The sequence below is a fragment of the Harpia harpyja genome, chromosome 10 (assembly GCF_026419915.1).
Source record: "Harpia harpyja isolate bHarHar1 chromosome 10, bHarHar1 primary haplotype, whole genome shotgun sequence".
NCBI classification, from domain to species: Eukaryota; Metazoa; Chordata; class Aves; order Accipitriformes; family Accipitridae; genus Harpia; species Harpia harpyja.
The window spans coordinates 11,829,503-11,846,773 of record NC_068949.1 but is presented as its reverse complement, the minus strand read 5'-3'; the positions used below and the strand labels follow the sequence as shown (position 1 = coordinate 11,846,773).

General features: G+C 53.1%; 2 protein-coding genes and 1 long non-coding RNA gene across 4 annotated transcripts; 1 reads left to right on the top strand and 2 right to left on the bottom strand.

Annotated features, from left to right (window-relative positions):
* The first annotated feature begins 101 nt into the window (after positions 1–101).
* Positions 102–3,353, top strand: ADO (2-aminoethanethiol dioxygenase). Its single transcript, XM_052799655.1, has one exon. It carries the CDS (start codon positions 169–171, stop codon positions 901–903), a length of 735 nt encoding a protein of 244 aa, XP_052655615.1. The 5' UTR covers positions 102–168; the 3' UTR covers positions 904–3,353.
* On the bottom strand, positions 3,082–7,801 carry EGR2 (early growth response 2). Of its 2 annotated transcripts, XR_008236971.1 has the most exons (3): positions 7,386–7,651; positions 4,081–7,030; positions 3,082–3,565 (listed from the first exon to the last, which is right to left on the bottom strand). XR_008236971.1 is itself a non-coding variant. In XM_052799654.1 (2 exons), exons 1-2 carry the CDS (start codon positions 7,561–7,563, stop codon positions 5,817–5,819), a joined length of 1,392 nt encoding a protein of 463 aa, XP_052655614.1. In that variant the 5' UTR covers positions 7,564–7,801; the 3' UTR covers positions 3,082–5,816. The 2 variants fall into 2 exon arrangements, 1 of the variants encoding a protein (XP_052655614.1); XM_052799654.1 differs by having other exon boundaries at positions 3,082–7,030; positions 7,386–7,801.
* Positions 7,802–9,294: 1,493 nt separating this feature from the next.
* On the bottom strand, positions 9,295–12,664 carry LOC128147287 (uncharacterized). The gene is made up of 3 exons (XR_008236988.1): positions 12,619–12,664; positions 11,628–11,685; positions 9,295–9,385 (listed from the first exon to the last, which is right to left on the bottom strand). It is a non-coding gene; the product is annotated as an uncharacterized LOC128147287 (long non-coding RNA).
* Positions 12,665–17,271: the final 4,607 nt, after the last annotated feature.

Here is a 17,271-nt window from a genome sequence, read left to right as displayed (position 1 = left end):
AACGGGGGCGTCGCGGGGCCGCGGCGGCGTGCGGGGCCGGCGCCGGCCAGGACTACGACCCCCGTGGTGCACGGCGGCGCGGGCGCGCCTGCGCGGCGGGGGCAGGGGGAGGAGGCGGAAGCGGCGGCGGGACCGCCTTGCCGCGGCCGGGCCGGGTCGGGCGCCGCCATGCCCCGGGACAACATGGCCTCCCTGATCCAGCGGGTGGCGCGGCAGGCGCGCATCACCTTCCGCAGTCCGGCGGGGCCGGCCTTCGGGGAGAACCTGCACCGGCTGCAGCAGCTGCTGGACGAGGTGCGCGCCGAAGACTTGCACTTGGCGCCGCGGGGGCCGGCGGCGGCGGCGGCGGCGGCGGGCGGGGGGCTCCCGTGGGCCGGCGTGGTGCCGCCCGTCAGCTACATGCACATCTGCGAGACGGAGAGCTTCAGCATGGGCGTGTTCCTGCTGCGGAGCGGCGCCTGCATCCCGCTGCACGACCACCCGGGCATGAACGGCATGCTGAAGGTGCTCTACGGCACGCTGCGCATCGCCTGCATGGACACGCTACCCCCCGCCGCCGCCGCCCCGCCGCCCGCCGCCGGGCCCTGCCACCGCGCCCTGTTCCGCTCCCGCCAGCACTACACGCCGGCCTCCCCGCCCTGCCTGCTCTCGCCGCACACCGACAACCTCCACCAGATCGACGCCGTGGACGGGCCCGCCGCCTTCCTCGACATCCTGGCGCCGCCCTACGACCCCCAGCACGGCCGGGACTGCCACTACTACCGCCTCCTGGAGGGGCCGCCGCCGGGGGCTGGCGCCGAGCAGCCCGGGCTGCCGCGGGAGGTGTGGCTGATGGAGACCCCGCAGGCCTCCGACTTCTGGTGCGGGGGCGAGCCCTACCCCGGGCCCCGCGTCTGCCTCTGAGGCGGCGGCGGCCCGGGCCCGGCCGTTGGGAACGTTGGGACGGTTGGCGCTCGCCCCACCCCCCCGCGCGCCGGCGTGAGGGGAGCTCGTCGCCGCCGCCGGCCCCGCGCCTGCCTCACGGACCGGCTGCCCGAGTCGGCCCCGGCGGCGGGCAGCAGCGGCGGACCCACGGCTGCGCTCTGCCCAGTGTCCCGTGCCCGGCCAGTGGGACCTCGGGTAGCTGGCTGGGGCTCCTCGGGAGCACTACCAGCCAAAGACTTCTTCTTTCCACAGGCCTGCCTGGCTTTGTGAGTCGAGGGGAATAAAGCATCAGAGTGTGTCTATTTCCTTTGGGCTGATGTGGAGGAGTAGCACGGTTCAACTTCTGCTCAGCTGAACGGTTGGGGGAAAATAATCCAGCATCCTCTGTAAATAGTTGGGGCCACGTGTCAGTGAGGGGGGATCGGGCTCCAGCAGGGAGAGTAAACGCAATAAGAATTGTGGCGGGGCGCCCCGACTCCCCCCGGAGGCGCTCCCGCTGCCAGAGCTGGCTGGTGCCAGTGGGCTGGCGGAGTGTGCCCACCCAGCCTGGGCAGGGGGCTGCTCTGGCTGCAGCTTTTGGGGACTCGTCTCCAGAGTGAGTCTTGACCAAGAGCTGTACCCTGCTAGCGAAAAACAAACGCAGAACAACTCCCGAGCCAGGACATGCTCCTCCAGTAAACGCCTGTGATCCCCAGGGCTGGAGTTAAGGGAATTCCTGCTCCAAAAGGACGCTGTCAGGTTCAGAATTACCTTTTAACAACAGTTCTTTAAAGCATTGTGTGGAAGATCTCACTATTGCAACTGAGAATTACAGAGTACATCTATGCGTATTTCCTTCAGCTAGGAGAAGGCGACTAGTCAGCTGCTAATTAACCTCTCTTGGAACCTCTCGTGCAGCAGTGGCGCAGGGTAGCGGAAACCGTGGGTATCTTAAGAGAAAAGCCAACTATCCACTGTTGCGTCGTGGAAGTTGTTCTAGAAACATGACGTATTTGCAAACCCTATATATACAGCAGTGCGCGTACCCTAGGTACAGACAAGATTTGACCTGATGTCTTCTCTTTAAAGTGTGGTCTGTGTTTTTATATGGACAAGTGAACGCTTTGGGCTTTTGAAGCCGTGCAGTTTCCCTCTTTATACTATTTATAAAGACTACTTTTTCATAAGGCTTTTAAATAAATATAGCGTAGAAGAGACACCATGAATTTCGCCTTGCTACGACGGAAGCAGTCTGGAGATGCAGTTTGTCCACGGCAGGGGATTCGACCTTTCTAACAAGGGAGAAACTTTTTCTATAGGTGAAATACTCCATCTGTACCACAGGGACTGGTCTGCCCATCCATCCTAACGCATACTTCGTACCACAAACCCAGGCCAGGGCAGCCTTGACCCTCTTGGTCACCATGTGGGAATTTGAATAAGAAAACGCCACTTACCAGCCTCCTAAGTGATGTACCAACCTGCTCCAGAAATCGTTCCACAACTGGCTTTAATTTTTCTTTGTGTATTTATGAAAAGCAGACTTGTTTTTCCTGTACAGTGGCTTGTATGTGTGAATTTTTAAATTATTCTGATATGGCATTGGTTGTTTGGTTTTGGGGTTTTTTTTGGCCTGTGAAAGAATGAATGTAAAACACAGCGTTATGCATGCAGAGATTAATTCTTTTGCAAGGAAAAATTGGTGGAAATTATTTCAAGCGATTTCCATTTATTCTTACAGCACTTTAAAGCGTCTGATATTTCTGCAGCTGGCTTACCTGCTTTTCCTGGAATTCCCCTGCAGCTTAGCATTAGTTAATGTGCAACAATTCTCTATCGAATGTAGTCATTAACTGTAACGCAATGCCTCCCTGTGCTACAGCCTGTTTCTGACTCTCTCCGATGCTAATGAAGACCATCATCCTTTTTCAGAGGTCCACAAAGAAGATAGCGTGGTGCATGCAAACAGCTGTACTGGAAAAACAAACTGCGACAGAGAGCATTTTGTATCTCATCTGCTCTATCCTCCCCTTAGGTCTTTCTGCTTGGTTTTTAATTTTTTTTTTTTGTCCATGTGTAAAACCTAGTCGAGATGTTTAATGGGATAGGACTTTAATACATCTTTTCGTGCATGGTCCCTTACACTGCAGAGTACCGTTAACAACTGTGGCAAAACCGTTTTCTTTTTTTTTTTTTTAATAGAGGTGTTAGCACCAAAGTATTAAAGCCAGCAAAAATAGCAAAGAAAACCTGAGATGCATTAAAGAAAAGCCTCTTTGTGTAACTTCTTGCTTACTCAGTAATTGAAACTTACTTCATACATTCTTGATATCTGTAAGCAGGTTTAAGTCTGTAATGCCGTTCCTTCTCTCTGCAGTCTGGTTATTGTGTTTTCACAACAGCAACATAACTGTTATTGCTGAATTATAGAATAAATACAGGTTATCTCACCACTGACCAGTCATTACTTCACAAGTATGACAGTTTCGAACCAAATATCATACGGAGCACAAGCTTCTTTTGCCTAACAGTCCGAATGGTGCGACTGGCCTCTCTTGAAAAGGCAATGCTTAACACCAAGTTCTCAGCCCAAATCTTCCACCAGCGCCATGCAGACAAATCCAGGCACAAGCAGTATTACCACTTTTGAAGCTGGCTGTTACTGTAAGGCAAAAGCACGGCTTTAAGATCGCCGATACTGTTACACAATGTAAGGTTCTCTTGTAGCTGTATGTGAGTCAGCGGCAGTTTCCTTAATTCAGCTCATCCACAATTTCTGTGTTTATCTCATTTTGCTTTTGACTGGGGTTCTAATCTTGTAGCATGGCTGCAGACAGTTGTTTGGAAAGTGTGAGTGGAGCCTCAGATTGTGTGCCTGGGTAGCTGAGATCCCAGTTCTGCTCATGACACTCTGGCTGTGACCGAGCTGTGGTTATCCAAGGCCGTGGCAGTACCTTCAGGAGCCCAGCAGGCTAAGAGCACTGGATCCCTATCTACCTCCCTGTACCGCAGACCACCGATGCCAACCGAGGAGGCCGTGGCCCCCATGGGGTTTCGCTCCTGTCTGATATCCCTCCCGCAGCAGGCCGTGGTCTCATTTGGGGGCCAGGAGCACATGGGATCAGGTGGCAAAGCTGCAGCCTGCCAAGAGATGCGGCAGGGGAGGCAAAGGCTTACTTGTGGTGCTATGGTGGACAGTGAGGTGGTGAGCGTGGCCACTCTGGAGCTGGCATCATTCTGTGGCTTCTCCATCCCACGCAGACAGGTCCGTGCCCAGCTTTGGAAGCCTGCTTCACGTCCGATTGAAAATCGGGCACGTCACTTCAGCTACCACTAACGGCCTTGCCTGAGCAAAGAGCAGCTGCCCCCAAAAATGGTGCCAGTTCCAGGAGACAGGAAGCAGGGTGCTTCGGACAGAAAAGGCAGGTGCCGCTGGGGCTTTGCACAGTGGGACCCAGCACTGGGGCATGCAGAGGCTAGGAGCGGCCGGGCAAGGGCTTCAGCCCGGCTCCCTGCAGCGAGGTCCATCCCGCACAGCTCACCTGTGCAGTGCGGGCGGTATCGGGGATCTCTGTGGCAGTGGGGCGAGCCCGCGGGGCTAGTACGGCCCTGCACCGACGGCAGGACCCGAGGGTGGGCCCTGGCAGGGCCAGGCTGGGATAACATCTTAAAAAACAGTCATCAAAATAGGGTTTTAAAAAAAAAAAAAGCACGATGTTGCGGCCAGATGGGTTCAGCAGAAAAAGCCCGGCTGTGCCGCGGGGGTGAGCGCCGCCGCCCTCGGGCCCCCGCGGAGCCCCCCGACAGCGGGCGCGGTGCCGTCCGCGCAGCCCCGCGCCACCGGGAGCCGCTTCCCCCGAGCGGCGGCCGTCGGGGCGGCGGTACTCACTTTTCCGGAGCCCGCTCGCGGAGGTTGCCCGGGGCGGATCGTAACCGCGGAACAAAACAGAAAGTGAGTCAAAAAAACCCACCCCGCTCCCCGGTTAATATCGTCCCGTCTCTGGTCTCCGAGGGAAATCCCCGCGCCCGAGAGCGAGTGTTTGTACGCCGGGGCCGGGGACGCTGGTTTTCCGCGCCGAGGCGGTGCGGTGCGCCCAGCGGCGCCCGGGCCGGGCTGCCCCGCAGCACCCCGCCGCCGGGGTCCGGCGCGGCCCGGGGACCGGCGGAAGGCACCCCCTCCCCCAGGCCGGGCCAGGGAACCTACGGAAATAAAGCTGTCAATTTAGCATAATTAAGAGATTTATTTGTCGTCTTTTATAAACGTTGTAAGCACCTACCCTATCGTCGAAAAGTTTATTTACAGAGTGGGCAGAAAGAAACCCTCTCTCCTTCCAGGTCCCGTTAGTTGGTTGCGCATTACTCGTGTTATCTGCTGCGCGCCGGGTCCCGGCGGACAACGGGCGTCGGTTCCAGCCAGAGTATTTACATCCCGTCCCAAAGTCCTACTACAAACGCAACACTTTTAAGTCACCAAAAAGAAAAAACAAAACCGAAACCCCAAACCAGTGCGTACAAAAATATAGTCTCTAAAAAAAAAAAAAAATCCCAATATTAATAGGCAGAAATGTACAGCCATACTAAAACCAGGGAGGAAAAACTTTCCGGTCTCGGTGTCGCCGCTGTCGTCGGAGCGGATCGGTAAGGCACCCCCCACATGCAGACAGGGGACCGAGCTCTACACCACACAAGGCACCAAGGACACCTCACCACGACGGCACTGCATGCATCCATCCTCCCGCCGCAGCCCCTATGTACACCCGCCGGCCCGGCCCGGCCCGGCCCGGCCGGCTCCGGCCCGGGGGAGCCCCGCGGCGCCGCCAGGTGCTCTTCGCGCCCCGCCGGGCCCCGCTCCGCGCCCCGCCGCGCTCGGCGGCGGCGGCAGCTCAGCGCTGGCTCCTGCCCGCTCCGCGCCTTCAGGGCGTCCGCGTCCGCGCCGCGCAGGGGACCAGGGCGGCGGCGCCGCTCCCGCCGCCGGGCTGCGGGCACCCGCCGGCGGCGGCGGCGGCGGCTCCTTTCCGCTCCTTCTGGCGCAGGTGGATCTTGGTGTGCCGCTTCCTCTCGTCGGAGCGGGCGAACTTCCTGCCGCAGAAGTCGCAGGCGAAGGGCTTCTCGCCGGTGTGCGTGCGGATGTGGGTGGTGAGGTGGTCGCTGCGGCTGAAGTTCCGCATGCAGATGCGGCACTGGAAGGGCTTGTGGCCCGTGTGGATGCGGATGTGCCGGGTGAGCTCGTCGGAGCGGGAGAAGCGGCGGTCGCAGCCCTCGGCGGGGCAGGGGTAGGGCCGCTCGTGGACCGGCGTCTTGCTGGGCCGGTTGGGGTACTTGCGGGGCCGCAGGATGGGCCGCAGCGGCAGGTGATGCGGGCTGTAGGCGCCGGCGGGAAGCCGGGCGCCCGCGCCCGCGCCCTCGCCCCCGCCGCCGGGAGCACTGCCGGGGGCGGCGCCCGCCGGGGGCGCCCCCATGGTGAAGTTGCGGATGGTGGAGAGCGGCGTGAGGGGCGGCGGGACGCGGAGCGAGTCGAGGGGGCAGGGGAAGGGCTTGCGGTCGGGGCCGGCGTGCAGCTCCCGCTGGCACTGGGGCGGCGGGAAGAAGCCGCCGTACTCGGGGATCATGGTGAAGAGCCCACCGTCGGCCGCCGCCGCCTTCGGGGAGGGGTAGGAGGGCGGCGGGGGGAAAGGCAGCGCCCCGCCGCCGGCGGCGGGCAGGAAGGCCGAGGAGGGGTCTTGCGGGTACAGGTCGCCGCAGCCCGAATAGGGCGGCGGCGGCGGCGAGTAGAGGTGCTCCAGGTCGGCCGGCTGGCCCTGCGCCATGGTGCAGCCGAGGGCCCCGGCCAGCGGGTTGGGGGAGGCGGCGGAGGCGGCGGTGGCCGAGGAGGAGGCGGAGGAGGCGGCGGAGGAGGCGGAGGAGGCGGCGGAGGAGGGCGTGCTGACCCCCTGCAGGATCCCCGCGCTCACGATGTTGATGATGCCCTCGGGGTAGCAGCCGGCGCCGGGGTACTGCGGGTCGATGGAGAATTTGCCCATGTAGGTGAAGGTCTGGTTGCGGGAGGCCGGGGCGCTGGGCGCGAAGCCGCCGCCGTAGGGCAGGTCCAGGGCCCGCTTGTCGCCCATGTCCACATTGATCATGCCGTCTGGGGGGGGGGGGGCAAGGAGCCGGTCAGCCCTCCGCGCCGCCACCCGCCGGGCGGCCCGGCACCGGTCCCGGCCGCCGCCCGGCCCGGCCCGGCCCGACTCGGCGCGGGGCTGCGGCGCGCACATGTTGCGCTCCGGCTGCGGGGGGTCCGCGCCGGCCGCAACTTTTCCCCCGAGCCGGGCGCGGAGGCAGGGCTGCCGCGAGGGGCGCCGGGGGCCCCGGCCGGGCGGTGGGCGAGCCCCGGGGGGCCGCAGCCGCCGTCCCAGTCCGCCCCCCGCCCGCCTGCCCGCCGCCCCGCCGCCCTCTGCGGGCGGCCCGGCCCGCACCTGCGCGGCCGCGCGGGCTCCGCTTACCTCCTGCCACACCGCTCATCTGGTCAAACGGCCCCGCCAGGTCGGCATTGGGGAAGATCGCGACCGAAGTTGGCAGCGCAGCGGAGATGTCGTCCGCGGGGTAAATGCTCTCGGGGAGCTGGTGCACAAACCCGCCGAGGGTCACCGGGATCTTGTCCACCGCCTTGGCGGTCATCATGGGGGCAGCGGGGCGGCCGGGGGAGCGGCGCTCCCGGCCAGCGGTGCGCGCTCGGTGCGGGGAGGGCAGCCGGAGGAGGGGGGCGCTTCCCCCTGCCTCCCACTACCGGCGCGGGGGGACGGCGGAGAGCCGGCGCGGCGCGCGGGGAGGCATGTGCGGGCGGGCGGGTGGCCGCCCCGTCGCGGCGGTGCGGTGCCCCGGGAGAGCCGCGCTCCCGCCGCAGCTCGCGCTGGAGGACAAGTCTGGCGGTAAGTATTTATGGGGGCCCCCTGAATGCCCGGGACGTCACTGCCCATATAAGGACTGAGGAACGGGGCCCGGCGGTCACGTGGGTCCCCGCGTGCGGGACCCGCCGCCCCGCGCCCGCCCCGATTCTCCTCCCCCCCCCCCCCCCCCCCCGCCCTCCGCGCCCCTGCGGGGGCAGCCCCGACCCGCCCCGGCCCCGCTCAGCCCCCGCCGCGCCGGCAGCGCCCCGCCGCCGCCCGCCGCGCCGCCCAGGGGGGTATTCCGGTGGCGGGGCCCTTGTCCTAAAAAGGCGAGGATCCGGCCCCGCCCCGCCTGTCCTTTTTAGGGCTCGTTCCGGAAAATTTTTAAAAGCTCGGAAAAGCAGAGGAGGTCCCGGGGCCGCCCCGCCGGACCCCGCTCACTTTCTCATCAGCCCGTAACCGCAAAGCGGCGGCGGGTCAGAAAACAGCCGCAGTCATGGAATCCGACTTCTCTTTTCTTAAAAAAAAAAAAAAAAAAATTAATAATTTTTTTTTTTCTGAGTTACGGGTGGAAAGAGGCGCCGAGCAGACCGAGCGCGTCGCTGCTTTTTTTGGAAAGTGTCTGATCTATATATACCGTTGCAAAACCGGAACCGCCTGCTCCGCTGTCGGTGGGTTGTTATCGTACCGATGGGTGCAAGCGGGGACTCCGTGGCCCCCCTCCGATCCCCCCGTCCCGTGCCCGCCGCTCCCACCCTTCTCGGACCAGCCTCTTGGTCCCACTGCCGTGTCCCCAGGCCCCATCCTCAGTACCATTTCCACTCCCCTTTTTGCTTTTCTTTCCCCATCTCCTCCATAATGAGGGTATCAAGCCAAAGAGTGCTTAAATTCTAGCTTTTTTTTTTTTTTTTTTACACAAAGTACTAAAAATAACCTCCCTTGTGCCTCCCTTCCCAGGAGAAGCCAATCTTTCATATGCTGTTCCCAAGCTCAGAGCTTGCAGCCCCTACATCTTCTTGCTGATGAGGGTGTCAGATGTAATTATTTTTGAAAGCTGTATCCCATGCTATGTTCATGTCACTAATCTCATTACTTATGAATATTTCATCTTATGGCTGTTTATTCCTGCATTTCGCAAAGCAACTCTCACATATGGCCTGTAGCATGCAAGGCCCCTTTACAGCGGTCTGCAAAAAACCCACCCTATTGACAACCCAAGCAGCAGCAAGACACGGCAACATACGAGAGATGCTACAAAAGCGCACTTCTGCTCCAAAGCAACAAGCCAGAGACTACACGAGAAGGCTAAAATCTCTTCACTTCCATTTTTAACTGCAGATACCAATATTTACAGGTTTTAGTACATTACAGCATGTGCCACAGAAGTGTGGCATGCTCGGGTGTCCCTATGGCGTGTGCACTTACCTCTGCCTTATGTCCCAAACGCTGTCACAGGGTGTCTGTCTCCCAGGCCTCCTCTTTATCCATGCAACACCTCACACCCCAGCTGAGAAAGGCTCTCGCAGTTCCTCTGTTTTTGTTTCCCTGCCTTTGGTGATGCTCCAGGTTCACTACTTGTCTGGTCACTGCACAGCCCAGGCTAGACAGGAGCGTGCCTGAAAAAGTAAAAGTTTGAGGGGCATTTGTCATACTTGCTAAGGAATAGTAGGCATAAACCTAGATATTTTCCTTTATGGGTGATTGGGGAAGTGTGCACAGTAATTAGCAAGTACATAATACTTAGTGGTTTTTAACATAGATTTTGTTACCAGTCTTTTCTAGCACTTAATGTACAGCCAATACAGTTTGGCATATGAGATTTAGTTGAAAGCAAGTTAGTGTTCAATTGCAGTAGGATTCTAGATATTTTCGTTTTAAAAACCCATCTCAATTTAAAAGTTAAATTGTGACAGAGAGACAGGTTCTAGGAAATTTGACTGAGAAGTAGGAGCAATTGTATTGTACCTTTCCATTACAGCCGAGCTATAATTGGTCTAATCGCTACTATGAAAGTACAAAATATTGGAATCTGTTGTGCAGTGGGGCAAGTTACTCTACATGAATTTGAGAAACAGGTAACTCTAAGTACAGTATCCTCCTTACTGCAAAACGTCGCAGATATATCAGATACAGGGTTTAGGGATAGTCTACAACACCTTCCTGTATTATTTGAAAATACCCCATGCTCACTGATGACACTAAATCATAAGTGAGAAATAAGAACCAAGGTTTCACATCCCACCTTCACCTCCCTATGTCTCAATTCCACCTTTGAACTAACTTGGCGAATTTAGTGTTCTTCCACTACAGAGCAGGATTCAATGAAAGACTGACATGAATAAAATTTAATGTACCTCCTGGCTAACTTTACCTAAGGAATACTACTATTAGATGACTTTGTTGGTTAATTTTAAAGCCTTCTCAAGAATGGGGTAAATTGTGTCTGATTTCCAGCCTTTACAGGGACTTCTCTCAATGGGAGCTTTGTCTGAATGGCAGCAGGATCTGGTGCAGGGCAAGATGGAAACATAGTTAGTACTTGGTCTTCAGGAAGATGTTGACAGATGAAACTCAAATGTTTCTCGTCCCTTTTCAGATACTCTTGCTGTAGTGCTTTGCGTGTGCTTTGTGCCTTTGATCCCCGTTTGGCTGATTATACCAGACTCCAACGGTTAGACTGTCCAACTCACACTGACGTCAATGAGCCTTACACGCAAAAAATCTTACCAATTCCTGTGGTTCCTATAAACCACGTGGTTTCATATGACGGACAGATTGCTGGTGTAAATTGCCAAAGCCCCGCTTGCACCAAGAGAGGAGCTGTGCCTTGTACACGCAGGACGTGTCTGACTGGATATAGCACTGAGTAAGGAGGGTTCAGAGCTGAAGGACAGAACCTCTCATTCCCGGTTTCTTTGAAACCAGCCCCCTTTGGATTTATTGTATTTGCTCTTTTAACAAGGTGCTAGCTGACATTGCACTGGGTGTATTTTCCTGCAGTCATTCTCTACCACAAGGACCTGAGACAGGAGCTGTAGAAATGAAATTGTCCTTGCCTCCATACCTGAGCTTGAGAGTGGCTGAGGAAGAAAAAGCAGCTCATCATCTGCAGAGCTGGCAGCACCATTTAACCAGCTTAACATCACACATTTGAGTCATGTCTCCAGGGGCTTACCATGCTTTTGTAGCAAAACTCGACCAACCTCATGTGCTAACAGCAGCAATGCTAGTAGGCCTGCTTGGGAAACGCACTCTGCCACTTCCACTGTGCACCCTGCTGCTTTTGGGAACATCAAGGTGGCCCCAGCTCAGCAGGTGCCCTCAGGAGTGGGGACTCAGCTGGGAGCAGGGGCTTGTTCCTTGACAGGAGGTGAGTGATCCTGTCCTCTGACAACAGCAAGGGATGTCTGTCCTAAGTCTGGGCTAGATTCAGGTTGGGGTTGGTGGTTTTTTTAAATGTTTCACATAAAAGAGAAGTTCTTCTCTCCAAAGCCTGATTTCAGAGCTTCCTAAATTTGCCCCTTTTCACTGGGGGTAGAGAGGTTTGTCATGTCCTCACAGGAAGAAATGCTGGTTTGCTAATAACTTTTGTTTTGCCAGAGGTGTCTACTACATTCCCAGACTGCAGGCAAAAGCCACTTCCCTTAAATTTACCCTGCCTGCCCCTCACAGGCCTGATTGATACAGGCTCTCAGCCTGTACTGGCCAGTCACCGAAACCTGGTACCCAGCCAGGGAAACCTGCTGTAAACATGAACCTACAGAAAACAGCCAGTTGCCTGACTGCTGGTGTGCTAGGGGAAGGGCATGGTTAAAGAGTAGAGGAAAAGGCATCCCAGTCTGCCCTTAATTACAGTACCTTGAAACCACACTCTGCGGTTTTCAGCCAAGGCTGCTTGTTGTCTCAGGATTAATGCCTGTAAATTTGAAATAAGTAAATGACTTTATTGTGAGGATTTGGCTCAGGAGAGCCTTAGCAGCATCCCGAAGGGTTATTTAAATGTCAATAACATTTTCTAATTCAGGCTATAAGAATTAAACAAACCCATGTGGAATCAGCAAGTTACTAGTTTAAGTTTGTGTGGCTGTCAACAAGTATGTGTGACAGAGAAAACTTCCAGGCAAATAAAAGCAACAACAAACTCGTTTGCCCAAAACCTATTCTCGTTAGTAAATGCGCAGAACATTTCCTGGATATTCCCGTACGCGGTTTCTAGCATATGTATAAATGCCTAGTCCTACCTTTGCTCACCCCTTTCATTCCTGACGTAACGCCCGAGGGAATGGATGATCCCCGCAACCGGCGGGAGGGGAGCCGGGAGCCTGTGCGGGCTCCACTGCCCTCTCCTGGGGGAAGACGCTCCTGGGAGCCGGCGAGGACACAGCAGCTGAGCAAAAAGTGGTGCGCTGGGGTGAATGCTGCTGGTGTTTCACCATATAACAGCACCCCTAAAGCTTTACATTATAGGAGTGCTATCTATAGAGAGACCAAGGTATAGCCCTGTTGAGTCAGAGATCCCGGCCAGGGCAGCAGGGCTGCCTGATGGCCGTCCCCACAGGCTGTGACCCCCGTAGCCCCAAAGGTGTCAGCACATGTCCCAGGGAGGTGCTGGGAGCAAGTCACAGAGGGAGCAGCCCTGCTGAAAGGCTAAAATATCTCAGCTCTGCATGACGCTTACTGGAGGGACAAAAAACCCCAAAAGCTTCTCATAAACAGGGAACATAACTCGGATATACATATCATTCATGAGACAAGACTGAAAATAATGACGACTTTGGTTTTGAATAGCGATAGTCTGACTGCTAAGCTCTACTTTCCAGTCCTTTCTTCTGAAACTAGTTTCACTTACCCTTGTATTTCCTGCTCTAACATGTCTCCCGTGCTTTGTGTAAATACCATCTTGTCCCATGGCTGCACTGTGCCTTTAGTCCAGAGAGAGACTAATTGAGCACATCCCATAATGATGCATGTGGCCTTCTTCCTTGAAGGACTGAAGAAGTATAGCAAGTGTCACATTTTCAGTTCTCCTGTTGGTCCCATAACCTAGCATCTGAGTATTTAAAAAGCTTGTCAGAAGGCTTTCCGGACATACTCAGTTTATAGGAAACAGCACCTTCAGAACTGGGTATGGCTTTTTATCCTCAGCTGAGGAGTAAGGTCATGTATGGCATCTCTTTTCAGCAGACCAGGAGGGAAAGCAAAACTCTGGCACCATTTTCCAAGCAGTCTTCTAAGAGAAGCAGAATTGCTCTGTAGGGTGTTTCTCAGAAACTTCCCACCCCTCCAGGGAAGCTGGAGACATTCACAGGATTTCTAGATTGCCAAGGACTCGTTTGCGTTTGCCCTATGCACCACTTCTCACAACCTGTTTCCATTTGTGTCTCATTTCTCTGTCCTTTGGTCTTAAACCAGTCTGCCTTGAGCCTCGAAAACCCTCAGCTCTTTACTCTGGGTAAGTCAGTCTGAGCGTGGTTCTGGCTTTTCCTTAGTTTTTATGATCATTTATTTTCTGCTCCCAAGGGCATGTCTACAGGCTCCAGTCTCACCAGAAGACCATCCTGACTGTGAACTCCTGAGGAGAAGGGTGTTCAGGTTAATTTTCAGGCTGAAATTTCAGATGGCTTTCTGTCAGGAACTGCCAGCAAAGTTTATTGGAGCAGAGAACTTTTTAAAAAATCCCACAAGAGATTAAAATAAGCAACATGTTTTGCTTTAAAATTTCTAAGGCCAGATCTTCAAGCGGTGTAAATTAGCATAAGTTTTCTGATGGCATAACCCCTACAATCTGAGTGAAAGTCAAAATTGGACATGATTTTATTTAAGGTTTGGTTAATTTTCATGGCTAAAACTCAAATTTCTCCTGAGGGTGGGCATGGTCCTTTTCGTTCTGTATTTGGGCTGCTTCCACCTGTTTTGCAGGAGTTTGTTTCGATCTTTGATTTGTTTTCTTTGCTGCAACATATTGTCCTTGTTCTTTTACCTCCCCTCTCATTCATGTCTCTCTCTACTCTCTATTGTCCAACCTTTTCAGCTCTCTTTTCTCTCTTCCCCCTCCTGCCTTTCCTCTTCCTTGGTAGTTCCTTTTCCTTCCCCCTTATCTCAGCAATTGCTGCCAACAGCTATATTTGGAATAGAGTGGGAACAAGCTATTCTTGTGACTTTACTTTGAAATAACTGAGAAAAGCAGATGATTTTCTTTGAACAAATAGAGGATACGTCGATGAGAAGGCAGGCTGGTAAAGCCAAAATGACATTGTTAGGGAATACCTGCCCAGCAGGTTCATCTTTCCCAATTCACAGGATAACTTAACCAGCTATTAGTTCTTGTTTGCTCTGTTTTAGTGTTAAATCCTCCTTTTGTGCAAAATTCTTCTCTCCAGGTTAGTAACCTGAGGTCCTAACAAGGCCTAGCTCATCACCACAATGTCTGGGCACTCACACATCAAGGGGAATGACTGCCACCTAAAATCTCAGATGCCAGAATTAGCTGAAACAAGATATATACCTGTTTAACACTTGAACTCAATGCCATTGTATCTTCTGGTGTAGTCACAGGGTACTGTTACAGAGTCCCACTTGTATGGGCTAGCACAGAAATATGCTGGGAGAAACAATTTCCTATCAAGCAACATGATTTCTCCATGTCCTCTCACATTAACTCATTCTCATCACCACCTGTTCCTCATCACCCCTGCCATTTAAACTGCTGTTAGCAATACATTAACAAAGCCAGCAAGAAATAGAGCTACACAGACAGGACAGCACAGAACGTATTTCTCCCTATCCCCCATATTTCTGTATTTACATGATTAACTCCCACGCTGGCAAACCAAACAAGAAATGAGGCCAAATGAGGAATTCAGCATCATGGCTTAGTGTTTTGTGCCTGTGCCAGAAGAAGACCCAAGTCTATTTGTCTGCTCCCAAGTGAAGCTGGTTCTATTAAAACCGTACTGCTGTACATGTGTTTGTGTGTGGAACTGCTTCATACAGGGAAAGATACATGAAATTACAAACACAGAAAGATGCAGAGACAAGATCTTTCCTTACAAGTTAAACATTCAAAGGAGGGATGGCTGCTAAACGTTAGACAAGAAGCTAGAAGGAAATGATTCTTCCATCCATCGATGACTTCCTGGGATTTTATAAACCAGCCAACACAAATGGTCAGGCTGATGTGGGGCTTCCACAGTTGTCTCTGCAATAATTGTTAATACATTCAGTTTGCCAACAGAATACACATCAATACCAATATCTTAGGAGGGCAAAGCTGGCAGAGCTCTAATGTTTTTCCATCAGACCATCTAACAGAAAAACAGATCAGTCTTCAAGCAAACAGATTCTTTTCCATGTCCACACTACTACTACTGCCACTACTACTGCCACCACGCTGCATATCTTGAATGTGTCATATCAAACAGAGGCTAAGCAAAGGGAAAAAGGAATGATCCAGGCTAAGAACTGACATCTTTCTTTCAGCACTACCACTAATCCCCAACAGAGACTGCCAAGTGTCTCTTTGGGCTTCTGTCCCTGAAAAGTGAGCACAAAGGAATTTGATGTATACTGCAGATGTAACAATATAACAACTTTTCATATTGAATTAAACACAAGTGCAATGGCTAAGTGTATTTCATCAGCATCAGATGAGTTTCTGCAATTTTGTGCTGCCATGGAAAGCGAATATATTTTATTTACATGTTCCCAACCTCAGGTCAACAGACAAATGAACTTTGGCATATTTGGAGAACACTGCTAAATCCATGGTGAATTCAGAGAGGATTTAGCCCTCCCCTGTTACCTCTCATCCCCTGTCCCATCCTCACCATGCTGGCAACTTGCAGCTTTTGTCCCAGCCTCCTTGACTCCACGTGCTCAGTGCAGCTGAATAACAAAACTGCAAAGAGCATCTGAAAAATAATCTTCAGGTTTCAGGTTCCCAGGGCACTACACGGGGCGCAGCCCTGGGCCTGTTTGCTGAAGAGGGAGCTAGCCCACAGCTGTATGGCTACAAAGAAGTCCGCACTCACTGGCCCAGGGACCAGAAACTGCTTCCCAGGCTCTCAGGAGAGCCAACGTGCCTTTGCTTTTTATTATTGAGCAGATGCAGACGCGATGAAGGCTTGGCTGCATCTAAGCCACAACTAAACCCCACTGAGATTTGCAGAGTAGGCTTTCCCCAACCTCCTTGGTCTGGACCAGCTGAGAAGATGAGCATTTTCTGAGCCTTTGTACCACCACTTGAAATGGAGGGAATCTTTATACCCAGAGTTAGAGTCCTTGCCCACAGTGTGTGGTGTGCTGGATTCAGCCCTCTTTTCTGCCTAAATGCAGCTGAGCCCATTTCTTCCACCTTGTAGGATGATACCCAAAACCATGTTTCAGAGTCACTCTGGGGCCTGCCTATGTCTTTCTGATGCAAACTTTGAGCTTTACATGAAGTGAGCCAGCTGGACTGGCTCCACAACAGAGGTCAGGGTACCTGCCTGGAGAAGAGCTGAGATCAAGTAGGAAGACACAGCTGGTGTCCCAATTTCTGCACTCTAGCTTTGAGCAGGTCACAAGGAGCTGACAGGCTGTGCATCTGGAGGAGGGTTAATGAGAAAACTTCAAGTGCTGCATTACAGGTACCAATTTGCTGTTACAACCACAACCTGCAAGTACTTTCTAGGCATCCAAGGAGGGACAATCACTGTTGCCATAACCCACATAGGACATGGGAAGACAAGGCGTGAAGAAAGAGCAGCACCAAACAGATGATGTTTTTCACTTTTTATCCATAAGAAATTTCAAAGAACAAGAAGTATGCACCCTGTGATGTACAACAGACCTTCCTTAAATCTAGACTGAATAATCATCAAATCATAAACCCTGTCCTGTGATTCAGGACAGCGTTTGTGCTGAAACACACTAAAAACACCAGGTCTGCAGCATGCTAGGAGGGGCTGACCAGGGCTGCTGTGGACTTTGCAGGCTTTCTGATAAGCACACTTATTGTAACATGATTTAAAGTTGACAGCATGCCTAAAAACACACACAATGTCAGGGAAGGAATCAAATGTTGCTTCCCTTTCTCCCCCCCAACCTCATTACAGGCTAAGGAAAAATAATGTATGGAGAATAATACTTCACCATCTAAAGAGTTTTTCTGGTTTCTAAATCTAGTCATTGTACATTTTGACAGAAAAATGAATCAAAATAATAAAGTGAATACAAAATTATATTGCTGTCAATAATTTAATTTACACAAAATAGCACTGTGACATGGTAATTGTTATATATGATGCAGCATTCAGTATAATATTTGGAGAATGCATTATAGAAAGTCAACATTTAACTACTAAAATCAACTTACATAATCAAAGCTGTCAGGGAATCTTTACAGTTTTATATTAATTTGAATGTAATTTACTATAGAGGTGTCATTCTTAGAGGTGCTTACAATAGTTAATGATCTCTGCATTTCCATTATAAAATCCTATTTTCAAAGGTTTATAACTTG